Source organism: Lepisma saccharinum, chromosome 2, assembly GCF_977018435.1.
Source record: "Lepisma saccharinum chromosome 2, izLepSacc3.1, whole genome shotgun sequence".
Taxonomy (NCBI): domain Eukaryota; kingdom Metazoa; phylum Arthropoda; class Insecta; order Zygentoma; family Lepismatidae; genus Lepisma; species Lepisma saccharinum.
Window position 1 is genome coordinate 178,521,525 of NC_139230.1, and position 14,814 is coordinate 178,536,338.

The following is a 14,814-nucleotide window of genomic DNA, read 5'->3' on the forward strand; positions in this document are numbered from 1 at the left end:
CTACTGCTGAACCATCATAATTTTTGTCTCTCTGAAACTAAGGGTTATATATACTATTACAGATACCTGCTAATACCAAATGATGATACTTATGTGTTGGCAATTTAAAAATATTAAATTTAAATTTAAAATAGTTATAAACATTGCAACTTGACTATTTTGCCACATAATTATGCTGTAGAATTAAATAGTATTTCAGATTTTTTTACTGAAATGCATAGTTTGTATCCTACATTTCCCAGTGAAAATATTAACTGAAATTGATACATGATAAGTCCAGTGCCAATAAAGTCAGGAGTCTCAGGTTCGATACCCACTAGAGGCATGTTGTTGTTCAGATCCCACTTTAAATTATAAATCCGGTCCCAATAAGCCTATTTGTGCACCAAGTGGACTTAAAACTCAAACCAACAAATTCACACTATTTCTGTGAAGGTTTTGTAACAATTCTTAGAATAAATTTCTCTACTACCTTCTGCTTTTTTAGATAATCCATAATTTATTTTTTCAATCTCCTTTTCACACATATCAACCCACCTCTAGAATTGCATATGATTTTATATTAACAAAAATAATAGAAGTAAAAGTAGGGCTGAGCAGGTACCAATACCGATGCTGATAATCTTACCGATTACCACAGATACAGATACTTGATCAATATAAGCGTGTAGATAGTCTTCAGTTCTATGCATGAATTTATCATGAAATCTGCTTTAGAATATTGAAGAATTACATCAGAAATTTATTATAGATGTTATGTAATCACAAAACCTAGATTTTCGTGTAAAACTGGTGCAAAATAAAATGAAGGTTTGAATTTAGGATAATTTCCAGGAGTCTGTGAAAGACCAAAATGCCAGAAAAAGTATCAGCAGGTACCAACTGATATTTTTCAATACCGATACATGACATCGGTATCAGCTCAGCCCTAGTATAAAGACATTTTGAGAAGAACTTCCTCTGGGATTAAATCCAAAACCATTGTCCTCAAATGAAAATGGATTCAGTATTTGAATTTAAATCATCTTTATCTGATTACTAACACTCTTTATCCTTGAAAAAAAAAAAAAAATCACAACTTCACAAAATCATGTGCACTGTACCGAAATAAAATATAGCAACATATTTTGGACGTGAGATTTTCAAAAAATGTATTTATGACAAAGCCTATAGATTTCTTTTTCATAAAGTACACCTCTCAGAAAAGAATTACCCTTTCTTGTTTACTTATATTTCCACTTGACAATCATGCTTGTTGAGGTGCAAGTAGATATAGATGGGGGATGAGCCAAGTGGCTTTATTGCATGAAACTTTGTGTCTCTTGGGTCTTACTCATTTTGCAGGTGTCAGTAATACAAAAGTTTTCTGACTGATATGGAAAATACTACTTTAATAAACGAATTTATCTGTATTTCCAATTTCATTCAAATTTAAATGTGATGAACACTTCTTAACATTTTATGTCTTCACTCAAATGTTGCATTGATCATTTCGTGCTTTTAGAATATAAAAGTTGGCCATTACCTTATGGCAGTGTAGCTGGTGCCGAGCCAGATGAAGGGGTATCTGGTGGAGGCACATAGAGGTTCGGATCCCACTTTAAACAGTAGGTATAGTCTCAATTAGCCATATTGTGCATAAAGTAGACTTAAGAAACAAACTCAATCAATCAACTGAGCCAGATGGAAATCTACATTATCGGCAAGGCAGCTGGGCCTTTAGAACACAAAAGTCCTGTGGGCTTTCTGGAGCCTGGAGAGATTGAAAACCAGCCACATGGGTCATACTTGTTGACTCACTGAGCAGGACAGGAGGAAAACTTGGCTCAGTGACCAGGAGGGTATGAGTAGGAGAAATGGTTGATTTGCAGGGCTCTGGGTATGATCCCATGGTCAAGTGTGAATTACTTCTGCTATGGTGATTATGGGTTAAAATGAAGATTTTTGTCAAAGTAGGCTGTAACACGAAACTGACAAATGTTAGATGTGTAATGTACCACCACAAATTGACCTACACTTCTAAGCTTAGTGGTTTCTGCTGTAGTGCATTATGGAGTAGCAACGGCTGATGAACATCTGACATTTATCAGTGAGTCTTCATTAAACTTTGCTTAAGTCATGGTGCTACTAGAGCCAGAGTCCTGCAGATCAGCTGATGTCCCCTACCTATACTTGCCTTGTCAGCAAGTAAGAACCATGTGTCCATTTTTTCCCCCCCTGTGATTGATTGATTTGGTCTATTTTACTTTGCTTTTATGCCACTTTTGGCTAATCACAAAGATGAGGATGAGTGCTGATATGATTAAATGGATGAAGGGATACTTGCAAAGAACACTCATGCACAGGCTGGGATTTGAACCCCTGGCATCGTAGTGTACTCCACCAGTTACACAATGTTCCAAAAATGTTATTTCCAACAAAGCACATGAAATCTTATCTCCTTGAAAAGCATACTAAATTCTTGTTTACTCGTATTTGTGACTTTATGATCTCACTTATTGAAGTGTAAGCAGATACAGATGAGGTCAGACTGAGTAGCATTTTTGTTATTTTTCACTTGTATTTTTGTTATTTTGCATCACTCTTCTTTTGGCTAATAGCAATAAGGATTGATGGTGATCGAGGAAGGGGGCATCCACAAAGAGACTCCTGTGCCCACACCAGAACTTGGAACATATTACACTAGGCATAACTCATAGACAAGCCTCTTGTCTAGAGCTATTACAGAGTATTACCATTGTTAATGTTCTATTACAACTAGTTCAGTGCAAGTGCTGATAAATTGCATTTATTGAATAAAAAGTAAAACACACACAAAGAATGATGACAAATATCCATTGAACATTACAAAGGCATAAAAAAAATGAAGAAAGTTTAATGAAAGTAAGGCAGGTCTTTGAAATGCTGATTGCCATTTACCCCCAAGTTATGTTTGTGTGCTTTACTTTTGAACCTGGACACTATTTAGATAAATCAATATAAGATTACCAAAGAAACAAATATGAAAGCAGCAACTTAAGTTTACCTGTAATAGGCTTCCATGGCTTAGTTGGCTCTGGGGGTCTCTTGCTGGAATACCAAGAGCTTGTAGGTCGAGTGTGTGGTGGTGGAATGCTTGTTGACTGGCTACTGCTCGTAGACTGGGGTCCAAAGCAAGAACCTGCAAGTTATAATAATTGTTTGTTAATTGTATACTTACATATCACTCATTAGGAAGATTCAAGACATTTATTTAGTTGTTCTAATCACATTCTTTAGTCAAAACTTTGATAAGTTACTCATCATATAGCAATTACCTGGAAGTAACTTCCAGTCTCTCTGACTAGTGGTTAATGTTATACATATACGTATATTACCAAACAACATGGCTGGGCTCTGATTGCATTTATGTATGAATGCTTATATTTGTCATGCTCTTTGCATATAAAAAATCCCTAACTTTTGTGTACCATTCAGATCATAAGCTGTGTGTAAGATTTGTTTTCTTACTATGTATCCTGTAAATGTATTGGCCATGGACCATGAATCTGTCAACTGGTTTGATAGAGATCCAGATCCATGCAATCAAGTTCATTTCAGTTATTGAAATGTTGGTGGAATGTGTTTGATTTTGGTGTCTCCTTGTCTGGATCCAAATTTAGGAATTGCTTTGAATGTTTACCATTATCATGATAGATGAAGATTCATCCATAGGAATGATTAAGTTGGTTTCCCCTCCCTTGTGTATACATGTGCTTGTGTTATGTGTGTTTTCTGTTCTCCTAGATTTACATTCTCTTTTGCAATCCCATCAAAATTATAATTTTATGATATCTTTCTTACATTTTGTGCAATAGCTGGAACAAAAAAAGTCTATCAACATAAGGAATAACGTGCTACTGACATTGGCTTCGATGTAAATGTTATATATACTGCTGATACTACTGTAAGCTACACCCACATTGCATTAGAACCAGTGTCGGATTACCAACTAGGCCCACTAGGCACGTGCCTAGGGGCGGCAACTCTTGGGGGCAGCAAATCTTTTTTCCAGAATATCAAGAATAATAAAAAGTGTCTTACGTACACAGTGACAATATAGACCTATGAAACCAATGTTTCAAATCAACGGTTTGCAACACTTTCGCTTCCTACGAAAGAAACCTTGATGTATCGGATTTATGTGTTATCAAGAAATGTTTTGTTGCTCTGCCTCCTTCAGGCGCCAATCAATTTGTTTTTAACCCGTGCTGTGGATTTTATTGCTTACAATGACAATGCAAGCCGGCCAGCCTTTGTTGATTTGTTTTTGTAAATACATACTCCTCGATCTTCCACTAAGCGTTTGTTAATGGCCAGGCAGGAAAGAAGACTGATTGTTTGAAACTCGCATCTGTAACAATGCCAGTCTTTAAAAAAAATAAACACATAAACACTGCTGATGAGTGAGTGAGTGAGCTTTCGTGTGGACCGCAACTAGTTTTGTCTTACTGGATTCTCTGGCTGGTGCATTCAGTTTGTTGCTAGTGCGTTTGCGATTTGGTGTTGTTTTTTTTTTATGCAGCAGGCAGCATGAAGCGAATAAAGTTAAGTGGAGCGGCTTATCGTAAACTTGCAAACGAAAAGCATGAAAGAGAAGCAACCTTACAGAAAAAGCTTGGTACAGTGGACACGTTTTTTAGGCGAAAGGAACAAGTGATTTCCGAAAACAGTCCAAAAATTGAAGTGGAAGGGGCTACATCGAGTGAACTCTGTGAAACGCAAAATGTCGAAAATATTGTGGGTTTAGTGGAGGAAGAAAGTGCACCTGAGGTAGTGTCCCCTCAGTTCGTAGGAGTTCCTGATTGTGACAGTGAGAGTGCAAATTTCGTTAGTGACGATCCTGCCGAGTGGTGTCTGAATGAGTCTACAATTGACATTCTTCTAAGACGTGGAATTAATCAGAATGCTGAAAACGATTTTTCTAAATCGCAAAGACTCATAGCAGGTAAGACAAGATTTTTAAATAATAGTGTTTTTTTCGTAAACTTGTAAATGGAGAATCAATTTTGCGGAATTATTTGGTATATTCGTGCAGCACTGGTGCCGTTTATTGTGCATCATGCAGGTTGTTCAAGGGCAAGACAAACATCGAAACTCACGGCATTTCAGACTGGAAAAACATTTCAAATATTCTAGCATCACACGAAAATTCTGAAGAACACAAAAACTGCGAGTTGGCACTCTTAACAAGGCAGAAATCTGTTGGGACCTTGGGGAACCATTTTCAATCACATATTCAGATGGAACTTACGTACTGGGTCAGTGCAAATAAGTTACTACTACTTTTCTTTTGAGAAGGGCCCACATTAAGTTTGTGCCTAGGGGCGGCGAGGAAGCTTAATCCGCCACTGATTAGAACATACACATACTAGAGATGCAACCACAAATGTTAGTTTTTGGTGGGGGGGGGGGGGGGCAAGTACCAATCCAATACTGTATTAATAATGTACACACACACACACACATACCTTTGTAAAAATCAATCTCTTCACTTCAGTGTGGTTCCTTTGTAATGAGAACAGTGATTTCTTCAATGTTTATTTGGATTTGTAAGTAAATGTTCCACCAATCAGTAATATTCTGCTATTTTAAGTTTGAGCAGACTGTAAATTTCAAATTCTCCCTATTCGTCTAACCAAATACAAAATTTGACACTAATGTTGTGCTTCTCATTTCAATGTTTGTCCCCTCCACCCCATATAACTAATTTCCATCCAGGGTTGCACCACTGACAAGCAGAGGCGTCGCGTGGAGTAAATCGTCGGGTGTTCACACCCAGCCTAAATTCAGATAAAATTTTTACCCCCCCCCCCCCCTGCTCCCATGTTCACATTCAGCCTAAATTCACAGAAAATTTTACCCCACACATTGAGAACCAATTTGTTGATCACAATCACAGAGAAGAAAATGGTAATATGGACAACTGATTAATTGAGCATACAAAAAGGCGAAATTTGAGCCAAGCATCGAAACTATGATTTCCGTTTTTAGAGTGCCCTACACTGGCCAAGTAACAAGATTATCTCGGTATTTGTCTAGATTTTTTGAGGACAAAAATAGTAAGCAAATTTAATAAACATTAAAAGCTGAAACTTTTCAAGTTGGCACTACCAACAACTATCAACTATTCTGCATCAATACTCGGAAAAACATATCACTGTTTACCAAGTTTTAAACAAGGCTACAAAAACCCATGCTGATCGATTTGATTAACGTCATTCATCTGGACGTTATGACAGAATGCAGGAAAGTCCTAGAAAGTGGTAAGCGGCGTTCATCAAATGTATCAGCCCACCATCCATCGGGAGTGACTGAAGGAGGCCACGGATAACCTCAGAATGTCGAGCCATGAAATTTTAACCCACGACCTCCCAAATGTGAATCATTGATACATCAACCACTAATTCAGAAAGAACACATGCTGACCACATGTCACCCATTAGCGGTTGAAGAACTCCACACCTCTAGGTAGAGTTGTGGGCGGGAGATAGGCCAAGGCCCTTCCCTGGCTGTCACGCCATGGGTTATTATATATACATAGTAAATAAAATAAACCTGGGCATCTTTTCTGTGAATGTTTAAGGATTCCTCTGCTTTTTAAATAAAAATTTTCTCCTTTATTGTATAAATATAATTTACATTTTAGTTATACAAATTTGAACGGTACAGAACTGTTCTACCAGGGCCTCCCCCATGGCGCAGTGGTAGCGTCATTACCTTGTAATCGAGGGGTCCCGGGTTCGATACCCGGTGGAGGCACAAGTGGTTCGGATCCCACTTTAAACTGTAGGTCCAGTCCCGATTAGCCTTACTGTGCATAAAGTGGACTTAAAACACCAACTCAAACCAAACCAAGAACTGTTCTAGTGAAGTCAGAATATATTTCGTTTATAAATTTTAGAGTACAAGGAAAAAATAATAAACTAAAGTAAAACAAGAAATATGAATAATTATCATGTTTTATGAAGAATACGAACCTGGGACCTTGTACTGTGCTAAACAGAATGCCCACCGAAAATCCATTTACAAAACACAGGCCCATTTTAATTTACTGTGAATTATTATAATTTCCACTTAACACCCTCCCCCCCCCCCTTCCTCTACCGTCAATGTCCTCAAAAACAAGCAAACATTACTAAGGTAAACAATACATTTTTTCCCGTTTAAATTATTGAAATGCCTTACTTGTCTCCTCATTGGAAATTATTTTGCCTGTTCCTAAGAATTAACCTCCACCATTTCCACTAACCATGATATCGACGAATACGAGTAGGTTTGATTTTTTTTTTTTTTAATTTCAATAGCCATTTGTAATTTCACAGCAGCTTGGTAAGTAAGTCTCTGGCAATGCTCAAACTTCATGATGCGAATTGCAATTCGCGAGCAGACCCCCCTGGCGGAGTGGTTAGCACATCGTGCTACGACGCCAGATTTCCCGGGTTCGAATCCTGGCCTGGGCATGGTTGTTTGTGAGTGTCCATTCATCATATCATCACTCATCTCCATCTTCGCAAATTAGGCAAAAGTGGCACAAAAAGCGAAATACAACATGGAAAATCAAGCAATTCGCGAAACTTAAAATTATTGTTTTAAAATTTACCTGTAGGAGTTTATAACAATTATAATTTCTTTTCAATATCCATACTCGCTTACATGTGTGCCAAGATAAATATTAGTTTCTACTAGCAGTGTCTTCGTCTTCTTTCTTTTTTTGCCTTGCGCCTTGTCTACATTATCTGAAGGATTATATTAAGCAACCATTTTAAATGTCGATGTTAGGAGTAAGTGTAAATCTGCTCATTTTGGTGATAGTGTTTTAAATCATAAAACCTTCGCCATGCAAGGCTTTGGGTGCGCGACAACTATTTGTAATGTTATTGAGGAAGTTTGCGCCCTTAATTTTTGGCGAAATGTATTGGAAATTAAAGATAGGCTATTAGGCTAAATCATCGAAGATCTTAGGAATTACTATAACAATACATGCAATGCAAACAGTGCTTGCATTATAATATCTTGACGACTGCTTACTTTTCCCCAATACAGAAGCTAAACGAAACAAAAAATAAAATACCTCACACCTCGGCCGCTATCGGCATTCTCCGAACAGTTGCTGCCATCTGTTGAGTGTTCTTTCGGAAGGGCACATGCGCCAATGTCCAGTTTTCCCCCTTCCTTTTTTCGGCTTCTTCGGTCGAGCTAGATAAGATAGAACACGGGAAGAAGACAACAGAGGGAGTTCACTGCACCAGAGGTGCCCGGGCTTTCGCTGCCTAACCTGGTGAGCTTTTCTTGTCAACAGTCGGGGGAAATTGGGAAATTTTAAGCATTGTGAAGACTTGATGAACGAAAATAGCTGCTTTGTAAAATAAGTATATTGAACTGTAGTGTTTTATTTTGCAGAAAAGAAAAATTGAAAATTTTCCGTTCTCGGTTGGGGGTTTGTGTGCTCCGTGAATCCCTTTCAGGCGACGCCTCTGCTGACAAGTACACATTATATGTCAAATGACTGGGCAACCCGCACTGACTAAGTACCACAGGCACTGCTTCACAGAAAGGGAAAACTACACTAAAGAGAAAGGTAAAGGAAATGCTCTGACAGAAATATCACATAGGGTACAGTTGTCTTAAAACATCTCACAAAATAAAATAAACTACAAACCAACCTTTCTTTGTAAGTTTCATGCCAAAGTTGAGTGGTTCCATACCACGCTGACAATGTTCTCCAGCTTCTTTAATGTAAATTTCACTGTTGGACACAATAGACCCAACAAAACACTCATAGCCACCCACATCTCGCCTTTGGGTATATGTGTACATGACTCCATCTTCTTCCCATTGTCCAAGGCATCTATATTGGCGTTCTGAAATGTTAAAGAATATTATACATTCATGTAAACTACTATATATAATTACAACTTTAGCTTGATATGATTTTGTTTGTAACTACTTTAAACAGATTTCAAATTATGTAGAAAAGTAAAGGTTTAATACATTTATCACAAATTTCCAACCCTACATTTTACTGAAGCTTCGCATGTGGGCATAGACCTTAGCTGCTTCTATGTACTTGATGCAGGAATTTCCAATTTCCACAGATGAACAAAACCATAAATTCCAATAACTTCTTTCAAAGTGTAGGGGTTTTATACATAACATACTTTCAGGTGATACAGAATTCGCAACCAGAAGGTAAAAATTGTGTCATCCACCTGCAAATACCATCCTGCCTATAATATATTTTGGGAGACCAATCCCATGAAGCTTCATACTAGGACTAATAGTTTTTCCACTATGTCTGTTTTCAAACAGGATTGGCAATGTAATATCCGTTTTATGAGGTAAAAGAAGTTAAAGTATTCTGCGAAGTTATTGAATCTGGGTCATCTTGACAGTCACTAACCAGAATCTTCTGCCAAAGCTGGAACAGCCTGTTTACAGAGGGTTGCACCGAAGTTGGGAGTCAGTGGATAGCTAGAGGGAGAAACTTCATTATCAGGAAGCTAGTTGGGTCTTTGAAGACAAAGCAAGCCCTGCTCATACCTGCGGGCTTTTTGACGATTAAAGTGGCAAAACTTGGCTAAGTGATCACGTCTGTTAAGTCCGATATGCCAGACTGTCACTGACATGGGAAAGTATGTTGTAGTTTTTCTTAGAAGTTCGTGATTGAAAGAAATGTGAAGGCTTCATTCCATTTCCACCGTTAAATTTATTCTTATAGTGTTAATTTAAAATAAGTGCTTGGTAACAGGATGGAAGTCTCAGGGTGCCTGAATGTAGTATACAATAAAGACGAAAGGTAAGATGTTTTGCATATATTGATACATTAAATAAGAATAGCTGATTAACAAAGATACGAGGGTTAAGTCATAAGTCATGGCAACTTTTTTTCTTTTTTTTCTTCAAACAGGGGACAACACGAAAAATCTAAGATGAACGTTTGAAAGTGTATGGAATGTACCTTCGAATGAAGCCACCAGATGAAGTCTGGATGCAGGAGACTGTCGTAGGGAAGAGGCAGAACACAGGATATTAGACAACAGTGTTTTATTATGAGGCAGATCGGCAGTTGACACTCGGCAGACCTCCACCCACCTCGCCACTGTTCGATAGGGCATGGCATGCACACCCAGAGCTTCCCGCAGCTCTGTATGGCATTCCCGTGCATTTCTGCCGCGGAGAACTGCTATTTTAACGTACGAACGTTGCTCCTGGTTCATGACCTCCATTTTCGAACGCTGTCACTCACCGACTGAACTTGAGTGCATGCTTACTACCCCACCGTTGTTCACATACACCATCTGTTGGCTACATTCGAAGGTACATTCCATACACTTTCAAACGAATATTTTAGATTTTTCGTATTGTCCCCTGTTCGCGAGAAAAAAAATAGTTGCCTTGACTTATGACTAGACCTCGGATATTAGGTTTTCAACCTATTTTTTTCCTTTACAGGTATAAAAGAAATAATAAGTTATGTCACCGTTTCATTAAAAAACGCAACAACTGATGAAGTTTTGGGTATCGTAAAGTTTTGACAATCATCCTGTTCTAAACGAGCTAGAATTGGTGTTTTATATTGAGGTACTTAGGACTTGTGTACATAGTAACCATCCATAGCCACACATTTCTCCCATCGTTTCTTGACCTTCCGAAGGCCCTCGTTGTAGAACTCCCTGGATTGCGATGAAAACCATTGCTCAACCTCCATAATGACGTCATCTGTTGTGTCAAATCGCCGACCCCGCAACGGTTTTTCATTTCAGGGAATAAGAAAAAGTCACTTGGAGCGAGATCGGGAGAATAGGGTGGATGCGGCAAGATTTCCTAGCCACATTGCCTTTCCTTCTCGATCGCAACTTGCGAAGAGTGAGCGGGTGCATTATCGGCCAGGAGACAAACGCCTTTCGTGAGCATGCCGCGCCGTTTTTCTTTCAGAGCACCTCGCAACTTGTCTAGAAGTGTGCAGTAGTAGTCGCCAGTGATGGTCTGACCCTTCGCAAGGTAGTCTGTGAATACGACCCCGCGACAATCCCAGAAAACTGAGAGCATGGCCTTCCCTGCCGACTTCTGCACCTTTTGCCTTCTTGGGGGGGGGGGGGGGAGTGCTTTTCCTCCTTGCTCATGGTTTTGGTTTCTGGATCGTACTGGTAGACCCAACATTCGTCCATGGTTACCAGACGACCAAAGAAATCATCTTCATCCTGCTCCAAAAGGGTCAACATCCGCCTCGAAAGTTCGCACCGTGTGTGTTTTTGAAAAGGAGTCAGCTAGCGTGGAACCCAGCGTGCAGACACCTTTGTCATGTGCAATTCTTCGTGAATTATTTTTGACACACTACCATAACTAAGCCCCGTTTCGTTCATTATTGTTTGGATGGTTGCACGTCGAAATTCCAGGATAATGATTGATTGATTGATTGATTTAGTTTATTTTACTTCGCGTTTTGTGCCTCTTGGCTAATTTGCGAAGATGGGGATGAGTGATGAAATGATGAAATTGATGAATGGACATTCACGAACAACCAAGCCCGACCGGGATTCGAACCCGGGACCCTTGGCGTCGCAGCGCGATGTGCTAACCACTCGGCCACAGGGTCGGGCGAAATTCCAGGATAAGACACTCCACTTTTTCACATTGACAGCGTCGTCTGTTCATGACGGTCTCCCACTTCTTGGCTCGTCTGTGAGTGACATGTGGCCAGTTTGGAAATTCCTTTTCCACCTCGCAATAGTCTCATATGATGGGCAATCATCACCATAGACAGCTTTCATTTCATCATGGATCTGCCGGGCATTATTCCCCTTCAAATGTAGGAACTTTGTCACACTTCGGGCTTCAATTTTATCCATCTCACACTTTCCTCTTAACTCATGCGATTTCTGAAGAAACAAAAAAAACACAATCACTTGGTTTTTCCACCATTAGCTACATAGGGTTTAATAAGTTTACTGACAAAAATTCACGCTTATAGCTAAAAAAAACTTAATGGTGATTGTCAAAACTTTACGATACCCCCTCGTACTCTCTGTCGATTTCCCCTCCTCCAAGTCCATGCTGATTTTTCAAAGCTCTAAACAAAGTAAAATGTCTGGTGCCACTGTTACCTGTACAGTCCAAAGTGCCAACTTCTGATCTGTGTGGTCTTGCTCACTTTCGCGTCACTTCGGTGCTTTGTGGCATTCACGCCTTGCAAACTAACATTTCAGCATTGAAGTTTGCACCACTGAGTATGCTTTTGTTGAAAGATTATTTTCAGCATATAAGATGATCCTCACAGACAAAATTGAGGAGTTTGACTGTGGATAACATGAAAATCGATCGTTGCCTAACTATACGTCAAGGAGTGGAATTAATAGCAAATTTCCAAGGGAAAGTTCTGCCATCGCCGTAGGGTTAGGCAACACACACAACGTTATGCAAGATAGTGCGTATTTCAGGATATAGGTATCCCATTTTCACAGTATTTTTCACGAATTTTGAACTATTTTAAGATCTTTTGGACCTACTATAAGATTTTTATGGCCTATTTTTGGATTTTTAGAGCCTATTTTAGGAACCTAAAAGCACACTTTTTAGAATCTAAAAATCCGAGGTCTACTTATGACTTAACCCACGTAAATACATTGTTCCGTACGATATTTTTAAAAAATTTAATCTAAGAATCGGAAGGCACCTCAAGAAATAGTTGTTTTTTTTCCCCATATTTATAAACTCGCTCGCTTTAGCAGTTGTTCAGATGGGAGATGAGTCTGCAAGTTAAAATTTTCCATGCTTCTGAAAGGAGCGATTCACCCTATGTTAGGGCTCGAAATGGAAGTTTTCACGAAACGGAATGCTTTACTTTAGTTAACATTGTGTTGTCTTTTTTGTCTCTGGTTCTTAGAGCGACGAGATAATGACTAGTGAAATGAATAATAGTTAATATTAAAATATTTACATAAACTTCAAATAGTATCAAATACATTTGACACAGGTCTTCTGGAATGTTCCGGACTTGAAATTTTACTATTGAGCTAATCTGTCAGAACAATTGAATCCACAAGACACGACGAATAATAATAATTAAGAAATACAAAAGGTAAAAACTAAAACCATAAGTCACAAAAAGATTAAGGCAACATAAAAGGCATCATACTCTGCCTTGAGGTTCTTGATCAAGTTTAAAATAACAAAGCTACAGATATCCCTGCAACAACCTTTTCCACGTAGGGGGGAATCTTATATGAAGGCTATAATGTATGTATTATTAAAGAGTATTAACAATTTAGTTCCCACTATAAAGGAAAATGTAGTGAAATATATGAAAAATTTAACGAATCTGAATGGCCCGTTGCAATTTCTGACGAGACGAAACGGGAAGGTTTCAGATATTCACGATACGGTTCATTTCGAGCCCTTCCTTTGATTAATGTATTTTCCAATAGAAAAATCAAATAGAAAACCTTCATTCATTAAATGATCTATCAGAAGCGCAAAATGGGCTTTTTTAAGGCTTTCTTCCTAATATATTTTCACTATTGAGATTCTTCCTCGTATTTGGATTGCATTGAATTAAGTCCACTTTAGGCTACTCGGGACTGGACCTACAATTTAAAGTGGGGTCTGAACCACTGTGCAACGTGCTTCTCGTATTTGGTTATTTTCCGTCGCTTATCTACCTCACAACAACGAGAATTGGAGAAATGATGAGGTGATCAAACTCAGTAAAACGCATGATACATTACTCAACATGAAGATTCGAATCGAAAGTAAATGCAACCATTAGGCAATGATTTATCCACACGCCCTTAACACCTATTTCAATTTTTTCCCCCGAAGGCCAAATTTAATGTCAGTTTGGTGCTAAATTCACCCTTATACCCCCATGATGAAAAATTCCGAATAAACTCCTGACTTTAGAACATTTTGTGAATTAATATACTTCCACCCATTTTATGTGCACCTGTGTTTAGTCTGCAAGATTTACGTTTTTTGTACTTTAACGTACGAAGCATTCTAAAAGAAAAAAGAAAGAAAAACTCAGGCAGTGGGAAAATAGCTGTGGTTAACATTGTAACAGTTGATTAGCCGCGCGTTGAATCCTGAGACTAAGAACATTCCTTCCTTCAAAAGCTACATCTTCAAAATCTAAGTTTTCCCTTTGTCCTCTAGATTTTGATGGTAAATTTGCTTTGTGTGCGCGCGTACGAGAGAGATTCTTGAGGGTAAGGAGAAATATGGACACACTGGCCACAAGTAATTGGAATTTCTGTCTGTGGCCCACGTGTTTTATTTTGATACAGTAGAAAAGAAGGTACGTTTTTGATGCGGATACAGCCACGACTTTATGCAAACAGAGGTGAGGTTCTTGATCAAGTTTAAAATAACAAAGCTACAAATATACTGCAGACAACAGAACATCCAACATGGTAGTGGGTTGGACTCATAGCAAGAAGAGTTTGTGGCAGATGGACCAAAAATGGGGACCGACTCAGTGGATGCCAAGAACACTTTTAAGGGCACGCGGTACAATCTCCACCCCGCCCGGGTTAGAATCCTGGCCTGGGCATGTATATTTGTGTGTCCATTCATCAATTTCATCATATCATCACTCATCCCAATCTTCGCAATCCCCAGCTGCTTTTTATTTTATAGCGCCGTATTGACGTGAAATTGGCATAATATTGTTATCAGGGAATCCTTTATTTTTGATTTCGTACGACCATGAGATAAGTGATGCCGCCGGATCTAGATGGTGAAAACTAAGAATAAATTGTCAATTTAGAGTTAACGGTAATAGCAGCGCCTCACCCC

The 14,814-nt window shown here is 38.7% G+C and overlaps 1 protein-coding gene across 1 annotated transcript in view; it reads right to left on the bottom strand.

Annotated features, from left to right (window-relative positions):
• LOC145984208 (uncharacterized) overlaps positions 1 to 14,814 on the bottom strand; it is a 222,697-nt gene that overhangs the window by 1,454 nt on the left and 206,429 nt on the right. Inside the window, exons 12-13 of the mRNA XM_083117738.1 lie at positions 8,685 to 8,882; positions 3,026 to 3,160 (exon numbers count right to left, since the gene is read on the bottom strand). Of these exons, the coding sequence (XP_082973864.1) occupies positions 3,026 to 3,160; positions 8,685 to 8,882 (333 nt within the window). The remainder of the gene's footprint in view (positions 1 to 3,025; positions 3,161 to 8,684; positions 8,883 to 14,814) is intronic.